At 44.3% G+C, this 9,626-nt stretch overlaps 1 protein-coding gene across 1 annotated transcript; it reads right to left on the bottom strand.

Moving 5' to 3' along the window:
* Positions 1 to 7,204: 7,204 nt before the first annotated feature.
* On the bottom strand, positions 7,205 to 8,104 carry LOC143786225 (odorant receptor 131-2-like). The gene has a single exon (XM_077275509.1). The coding sequence runs from the start codon at positions 8,102 to 8,104 to the stop codon at positions 7,205 to 7,207; it is 900 nt and encodes a 299-aa protein (XP_077131624.1).
* Between the last annotated feature and the right edge of the window lie 1,522 nt (positions 8,105 to 9,626).

The following is a 9,626-nucleotide window of genomic DNA, read 5'->3' as shown; positions in this document are numbered from 1 at the left end:
AATGTTGGCGGTAAGAGCTAAGTGAAGCGCATTGCTTTCCTGCCGGCCATATTTCTGAAGCTGTGAGCCACCGAAGGTGGAGATTCGGATCTTGGTCCAGATGCGATCTCAGTCTGCACATGCGCCGCCTGTGGCGGCCGTCTTCCTGAATCCCTCCACAGGGAAAACAATGCACTTACGCTGTAGCCTGGAGCCCTCATTATCGTAGGAATGTCGGTTAATAAATTGTTTTTCTAAAGCTTTATAGTGTAGTTTTAGGTCAGAGAGGGATGCTAGGGATGAGCTAGCAAGGTGCAGGGACAGGTAGTGATGTCTACTTGCGGACATGTGCGGCACTTGTGGTGATACAAAAAACACTGCTAGCAACTTTTCTTTCCATTGCTGCAAGTACCGCATTTTCTGGATCACGGCAAAACCGCAAGTGCTGCACATGTCTGCAAGTCCCATAGGGAATGAATGAGGCCGAACACAGTGTTGCCGTAAGTGATCTGCTATGTGGCAGATGCAGAAAAACTGCCAGATCTTCCGCAAATGGCAAAAATCGCTGATGTGAAAGTAGCCTAAGGCTACTTTCACACTAGCGTTGTGCACTGCACGTCGCTATGCGTCGTTGCGGCGCACCGACGCTAGCGTTGAAAGCGCCGCACAACGGGGGCAGCGGATGCTGTTTTTCATCGCATCCGCTGGCCAATTGTGAGGTGCGGGGAGGCGGGGGCGGAGTTCCGGCCGCGCATGGCCGATCGGAAAAGACTTTCTCGACGCACCAAAAAACGTTACATGCAACGTTTTTTGGTGGCGACGCAACCGTCGCACTGCGTCGCTGATGCAAGTCAATGGAGAAAAAACGCATCCTGCAAGCACTTTTGCAGGATGCGTTTTTTCTGCAAAACGACGCATAGCGACGCAGTGCACGGCGCTAGTGTGAAATTAGCCTTAGTCACTGCCGACAGGGTCTGCATTAGTCATACTCACCAATGGGGGAGGCACCACGAAAAGTGCCTAGGGCAGCATAAACTCTAAATACGGCCCTGATCATCGCTGTCCCCGGTGGGGCTCACAATCTACATTCCCTATCAGTATGTTTTTAGAATGTGGGAGGAAACCGGAGGAAACCTGCGCAAACATGGGGAGAACATACAAACTCCTTGCAGATGTTGTCCTTGGTGGGATTTGAAGCCAAGACCCCAGCACTGCAATGATATCCACTGAGCCACCGTGCTGCCCCATACATGCCACTGTATTGTAATCAAGAGAAAGGCATCTCCTGCTGTTCTTTGTGTACAAGTCAAACTGCCATTTAAAGAAGATTTTGTTTTTATGGATGGGTGTAGTTTTCTGTTCATGCGGTCACAGTAATTGGAGTTGTGCAATGGGTCACAGACCAGAAGAGCTGGGAGTAGTGATGAGCGAGTGTACTTGTTACTCGAGTTTAGCCCACGGCTACTCCCCCATCCTGAACCAGGACTCCATTCACTTGAATGGGGGCTTGAACATCCAGTGTTTGCCACGCTGTCATGCATGACAATGCAGCAAACACGGCTTCTGATCGGCTGCAAAATCATCACCACCGGTCAGAGAGCCACGGTTCCACGCTGTCAAAAGACAGCGTGAGGGCACGGCTGTGATCAGAGGTATAAAGTTTACCTCCGGTCACTAGTGTCAGCTGATGGAACTACTGCTCCCATCAGCTGACGCCTGCTGCCACTAATAACAATAAGAGCGGGAGAGGCGGATGGGAGTATTCATCAGCCGACTCCTGTGCTGTAAATAATTAATGAAAAAAAATGGTGTCGGTTCCCCTGTATTTTTGATAACCAGCCAGGCAAAACTCACAGTGGGGGGCTGCAACCCTCAGCTGTCAGCTTAAGCAATGCTGGTTATCAAGAACAGAGGGTGTGGGGTCACCGTCATTTTTGACAACCAGCATTGCTATAGCAGACAACTGGGGGGCTGGTATTCTCAGGCTGGTAAGGGGCCATAGATATTGCCCCCACCAGCCTAAAAATAGCAGCCCGCAGCCGCCCAGAAAAAGCACATCTATTATATGCAAAAATTCTGGTGCTTTGCCTGGCTCTTCCCATTTGCCATATAGCAGTAGCAAGTGGGGTTCTTGTTTGTGGGGTTGATGTCACCTTTATATTGTCCAGTGACATCAGGCCCACAGATTAGTAATGGAGAGTTGTCTATAAGACACCTAGCCATTGGTAATCCTGTTGTTATATGGTAAATAAAGACACAGCCAGAATAAGTCTTTCATTTGAAATAAAACAAAGCATCGTGTTAGGGGTGGTGGAACGCACCAAATAATATAATGAGTGATAAGAGGTGCGTTCGCAGCCCGGGGTACACCATGCAGAGATGGAACCTTCTGCTAAGTAATGGCGGTATAACGTGTTGACACACGGGTTAGCTTCACCCGGTATGAAAAGGGAGACGAACCCTGTTACTTCACAGGGCCGCCAAGCCGCAGAGTGAGCACTAGAGCCAAGTCACAGAACTCTGCCCCAAGGACAGGGGGAAGAGTCTCTCTAGACCACTAGTGCTCGGTGCCACAACCGTGGTGCCAGGGGAAAACTAACTAATATTTACCACACGAGTGCGTACATCGCCGCACTGGCGAACGCCACTAACCACCCTGTCTAGGGCCAGGAAAGCGCACTGATTGCGCATGGCGCCGCACTGCCGGTCGCTGCTGGATAGATGCTGTAAGGATCGTGGTCTTGTGCTTGAAAAGCACTGTCTGGCGCTAGATTAGTCCATCAACAGTCAACAACTCAGCTTACCGCTGAACAGTGCTGGTTACTATGGCTGAACCTGGAGGAGCAGCAGTAACCAAACGCACAGCATCTGCCTGAGCCAGGTGCTGGGACCAATGTCTCTGCTGAGCAGGCTCCACTGCGGCAGGAGGAGAATGGGAGACCGCAGCAGAGGTGGTTCGAGATTCCCCCTGGGCTGTGTTGGGACCTTGACACTTAACACATAGTTTTACTTTTCTATTTAAAAATAACAAACACAGTTATACTCACGTAACGCCTACTTCCACTGAATCCCTCGTCTCCTGTCAGAAAACAGACTGCATTCCCAACCGGGCTGAACTGCTGTGACCTTGGTAAGATCCCTGCTAGTATCGTGAGAAAGTCTCACGGTGCAGAGGTGAGTTCACCACAGTTCAAATCCACCACAGTGAAATTCTCCTCGTGAACTACGATGAACTCGCTTCTTGACCATGAGATTTTCTCACGGTGCTAGTGGGCATCTTACCGAGGCCACCACAGTTCAGACCGGTTGAGAACGCAGCCTCAGTGACCTGCGGTAACCTCAGTTATGTCACTGTTAGTCACTGATGCTGCGCTCGCCGCAGCTCAGTCACCAGTGGTTCTCAGCCTGGATGGTCAAATCTTGGCACCATCCAGGTTGAAAGCTGTTTATCTCCAGACATGGATTATGTGGGACAGAACGAAGGACAGGTGAAGGGTATGGTTGTTTTTTATTTTTGTTTTATTACAGGAGACGAGGGATTCAGTAGAATAGGCATTAGGTGAGCATAACTGTTATTTTTAAATAAAAAAGTAAAAGCGTGTTTTTTTTTATTTCAAATAAATACTTTATTCTGGCTGTGTCTTTATTTACCATAGATATATAGGATTAGTAATGTATAGGTGTCTTATAGACGCCTCTCCATTACTAATCCATCAGCTTTATGTCACCGGACAATACAAAGGTGACATCAACCCCACAAATATGAATTCTACTTGACATTTCTAACAGATGTGTCTTTTCTAGCTGTGGGCTGCAATTTTTAGGCCAGAGAGGGCAATATCCATGGCCTCTTACCAGCCTGAGAATATCAGCCCCCAGCTGTCTACTTTAGCAAGGCTGGTTTTCAAAATGGAGGATATACCACATTGTTTTTTTTAATTATTTATTTAAATAATTAAAAAGATATGGCATGGGGATCCCTCTATTCTTGATAACCAGCCTTGCTGAAGCTAAGAGCTGAGATTTGCAGCTCCAGCTGTGAGTTTTGCCTGGCTGGTTATCAAAAATACAGGGGAATCCACACTGTTCTTTTTTCTAATTACTTATTTACAGTGCAGGAGCCGGCTAATGAATACACCCATCAGCCACTCCTGCTCTCACTGTTATTAGTGGCAGCAGGCGGCAGTTGGTTGGGAGCAGTAGTCCCATCAGCTGACACCAGTGACCGGAGGTGAAGTTTATACCCCTGATCACTGCTGTGCGCTCAAGCTGTCTTTTGACAGCGTGAGAACCGCGGCTGTCTTACTGGCGGTGATGATTTTGCTGCCGATCAGAAATGGTGTTTGCCATGAAAGGGCGACAAAATGTTTGGGGGGCCGAACCTGAACAGTTTCACTTCCTGGCGAAGTCCGTGTTCGGTGTTTGTGACCGAACAGTAGGTGTTCGGTATGAACGCCGAACTTTACTGTTTGGGTTCGCCCATCTGTAGGTACGCAGATCACGAAAAATGTCATAAAGGATAATGGTTACTGAAAGAGCTCAGCTAAATTGTCTCTATATTTAGAATGGTTGAAATGCTCTAACCTGTTCTGCAGTTCACCAACTATACCACTGAAAAATGTTAATTGAAAACATTTCACTGTATTGAAACCAAGAGAAAGGCATCTGCATCTCCTGAGTGTCTTTACAGACTGTCTGTAAAGAGGAGCGGAGCCGTGCAATGCATGGAAGACCAAGAAGAGCTAGGAGGTGTCCATTATGGTAACATGTCCACACACATACGCACGCATGCACACACACACACACTAACGTAAGACCCCGTTTTTCTCTAGTGGGTTGGGGCGCAGAAGACGAGTACCTCACCTGCAGCTACCACCCTGAGCCCCGTTACAATGGCTTACTTCAGCGTGTGGTATAACATTAAGTCAGGTTATAACTTGTGACTCTTCTACGCTAACCTGATCCTCTACAGTTACTGGCTTATGAGGCCTAATACAAAGTGATCTTGGAGCATCTTCTCTGTTTTTGTAAAGGATATATCCCCCCCCGTTATTCTACTTCTGTAAAATAGTTGAAAATTCTTGCAGAATAAAAGGAAAGTGCTTGCCCCTTCTTCTGGGAAGATTGTGCTCCATGCAGCCAATAAATTTAATAAAGCCGTCATAGGCCTGCTGTTCGGTATGTCACTGGGGCCAACTAGTGGACCAATAACGTCGTTCAGTACATACAAAAGCCGAATCATGGAGGATCAAGAGGATTGTGGCAATGACTAAAGGAACAACATCATAAATCACAATGTTGAGCATGCAGAAAATGCAAAAGGGACAATCTACTAAAATAGCATAAAACCTCAAAACAGACCGATTCTGGGCCGATCCAAAACAAATGTCCATAGTCTGGTCATCGAATAAGGGCAGGATAGGGAATTCTAGCATTTGTACCTGAGCCCTGGTGTTCCATGGTACCCACAAGCCCTTCTGGCATATAGAAGGCACGTGTATTATATGCATTTGGTAGGTTGCGGGACCAGTTCAGGTGCTGAATCAGGGAAGATAAGCTTTTGGTTGCATCTTTGCTAGGCACAACGCTACAGAATACAATGTCTTGTAGGTACAGCACGGTACTCAGGATGTAGAGTTATAAGGCGCCTTTCTATTCCTCATATGGCTTCCCCAGTGTCGCACAGTCATGTTCTCACCCTCCTTAGAGTACGCTGCACATCTATACATCACAGAGTCCATGATACATGAGTAACGCTTCATTTCTCTTTTGGTGGTGCTATTGGAAGAAGGGTCAAATGTTGAGCGTTACCCAGATTGTCGCTGTGTATTAGGAACACCATGTAATCAGCTTTTTCTCTCTTGACCCTGTACTAGAAAAGGAAGCAAGTAGGACAACCCCTTTAAGTATGACAATGTTGATCTTTTTTTTCTTTATTATCCTCATAGAAAATAATACTATAGATTACACTCTGGTTTCACGTAAGGCTGATGCTTTTCGTTTTCTGTAGCTCACTCAGTCAGTTTGTCTGTACAGACTGTGGCAAGATGAGCAGAGTCCTCTCATTCTCATTAGATGATAATAAAAGTTTTGTGGTATTTGTGGAAGCCTTCGATAAAGCAGAATAACAACATTTTATTCTATACACACAAATCTGTATGCAGTTCCCTGTTTTCTTATTTGTCTCTGGAGACTATAATGATCTACAACTAGAGTTGAGCAAAAGATTCGCTCTCCCCTAATCTGGCTTCCAGTCTACTGAGGAGTTACTCCGGGGCAGACTGCATTCCTGGGGCCAGCATCCCAGGCATCTCATAGAGTAAGACATAAAGACGTCGCAAAATCCAGATACAGGGCTGAACACATCGGATACAGAAGTGAACACTGCCCCTCCTGGCCTGACTTCCTTGGAGGACTCAACACCGAATATGGGCAGTACAAATCATTTTGCTCAATTCTATCCATAAGATTGAATTATTCAAACATTAATAATGTTTTCATTATTATTAAAAATTTCAAATTATTGAAATTTTACAAATTTTTGAGTTTCACAAATTTTTACATTCCACAAGATTTTTCAATTTTTTTTTTTTTAAGTTTTTCATGTTTTTTTGTTTTCACTTTTACAGTTTTACTTGGTTCTTAGAAATGGAAACACAGAATATCAGTCTCTAAGATTGGAGTATTGTTCACAGATATCTCGAATGTGGCTTCTCAGGACCAAACAAGAATACCTGAAAATCCTCCGGTGAGCTTTGGCTGTATGATAATAATAGTACTGGTCACGTGTTTTTCATAGTTGGAGGGTCCTCTGTTGGCTCCCATCTACAATAGTCATATCGGGATCAAAGCAAAATGTATTTTTCAACTTCTCATGGAGTGAAAAGGCATTCTACACTGGATACTGCTTGTTTACAGGAGTAGGATCTGCCCACCAATGCCTGAACTAAAGTAGAACCAAAAGATGAATACTATACATACTGCCAACCTACCCAAGATTTGGCCCACCTCTACTAAAACATATTTTTTAAGTAAAAAAAATTAAATTGGGTGATTGGGACAAATTTATTATAATATGTGTTGTATTATACCTGATAGTGGGCATGTAGATATGGGTCCTTTCATTCCTAGTCTACCTAATAAATATTGTCCAACCATCCTTTTGGGCTGCACCCATTTTGCAAAAAGTTGTAAAGTTTGGCCTTATTTAGTGACATCCATCCAACTATACAAAGAAGTTCATCTTCCTTATATATTTTCGGAACACTTCATCCCTTACACCATAAATCAAAGGACTGATATATCTGGGGATGCACATGAATAAGAAAAAGTTGGTTATTGGTATAAAATAGAAATATTTCCTCAAGTAAGCATCAGTGAAGGAATATGAAAAATACATCATACAGAGTCCGAGCTGGAAGGCGTGAAGAAGAACAGTTTTCTCTGCCTTTAAAGCAGAAGACCTCCCAGATCCAATCTTCCGAGCCACCACCATAACTTTCACATAGGTGTAAAGGATGACCAATCCCACCAAGATGAAGGTGGTGATCTCCATCAATGACCTTAGGGTTAATTGAAAACTGTTCATTGCAAATGTTGACCACTGACATATCAAGCTGGTGGAGAAGAAATTCTTTGGCATTGAATAACACATGGCGATAAAGTCAGGCACCAGAGGAGTGCTACTCAGAAGCCACATGACTCCAATGACCAAAAGAGACCTCTGCATGGTGCAGACTTGTGCATGTCTTAACGGATAGCAAATGGCAAAGTAACGTTCAAAGGACATGATGGCCAAGTTGTAGGCTGTCACCTTAAATGAACTTGTGGAGTACATGACGAGGGCATAACATATCGGCACAGGGATGTACACATCAAATATAGCTACAAGAGAGACGAATATCAACACAGAAAGTAGCAAGGTATCGTTTATGAGCATGTGGACAAACAGGATGTAGCGAGCATTCTCCCGAACATGAGGAGTGGTGAAGAAGACGTACAAGATGATTGTCACAAAGTAGATGAAGACACAGAAGGACAGGAGCACTAAGGCAAGCAGGGTACTCCTCACGATTTCTACAGTTTGATTGTTCGTCTTGTTGCTGACCTCAGTGAAGTTGACCATTATCAGAATAGTAACAGAAAATCTTCTGGTTGAAGTCCTCATGCTAAAGAAAAAGGACAGTCATAACCTAAAGCACAAGCAACAGTTAGGCAATAGTTATCAGACCTAAATTGATGGTCCTCAAGTTGCAGAAAGTTTGCTACATTGCTTTTCTCATTGAAATTCATGAAAGTCATCAGAGTAGGACAACTTGTAGGCAACCAAATGGACTCTAGAGATATTAGAGTCCTAGTGAGGAATTCTTCTTCTAGTGACTGAAAGTATCTATACACATTAGATTTCTGGCAAAGGATTCCCCCAAATTATTACTAAAATACAAGGGGCAGGTAATTGCACCATGCCTTTTTAAGATGACACTTCCTACAACTGAAATCACATTCTGCACATGTGAAAAAAAATGAATTTGAAGGGAAATTTCAGCTATGAAACCTCCAGAATGTAGCTCTGGCTGCAGGCTAACCTCCCTCAACCATCGTTTACCATGCAGCAAGTCTAACAGACATCACATTATATACAGCATAAAGTGACACTCATAAAGTACCATCAAAACTCATAGTATTTGTCCCCCATACCCTAAATATGGTTCCTGGTGCTATTGTTACCTCTGCACCCATATATCTGGGTTTTGCCTCTGGGCATCACAGGTTTCTAAAGACCTACTGGAATGGTTCTAGCTACCCCATTATCAGTTTCTACTACTTACTGTACGAGGATTATGTAAGTGTTTCCATTTACATCAACAAGCTGCATAATCTATATAGTGAGAAGGATACGGGACAATGGAGGGGCTGAGCTCTATATATCTGCTTCTCAGCCCCTGATGTATTCCAAAGGATGAGTAATGTCAGAGATTGGTTTTGACATCAAAATTCTGTTTCTGAACATCATGGAAGTAATAACCCACAAGAGACTTCAGCCTTACAGATGTTGAACCTTGATTTATCCTTATGGAATTGTGAGGAGATCCGCAGTATAAGCACAGAAAATAGATAGAAAGATAGATAAAAGGTAGATAATAGATAATAAATAGATAGATAATAGATAAATAGATAATAGAAACATACTAGTTAGATAGATAATAGGTAGATAATGGATCGGTGATTGATAGATAGATACCAGGCCCTGGTAGAACCTGTGTATTCTGATTGTAGGCCGACCATCCTGACAGCCAAAGGGGTAGTTGATGTCTGCAAGGGGAGGGTACCGATACACATCCTGAATTGTGGGGGAAAAGAGGTCCATTTATCCAGATATGCCACCATTGCTAAACTGTTAACTGTCAGTAACAATGCCATACAAACAGCAGAGAGCTTGGTCCCGTCCCAACCAGGAGGAGGACAATGGCTCTGCAGGACAGCTGGAGGATTGGTGTCAGAAACTGCACGTAGGCATTGACTCCACTCCTTTGCACCAAAAGCATGGGGCTTACCGAGTGGTCCAGGAGTATGAGCGGGTATTCAACAAACACCCACTAGACTTTGGGCAGGTAAAAGGGGTTCAACACCATATCCCCACTGGAGAA

The sequence above is a fragment of the Ranitomeya variabilis genome, chromosome 7 (assembly GCF_051348905.1).
Source record: "Ranitomeya variabilis isolate aRanVar5 chromosome 7, aRanVar5.hap1, whole genome shotgun sequence".
NCBI classification, from domain to species: Eukaryota; Metazoa; Chordata; class Amphibia; order Anura; family Dendrobatidae; genus Ranitomeya; species Ranitomeya variabilis.
Note: the sequence above shows the minus strand (reverse complement) of the source record. Positions and strands in the feature narration are given on the sequence as shown.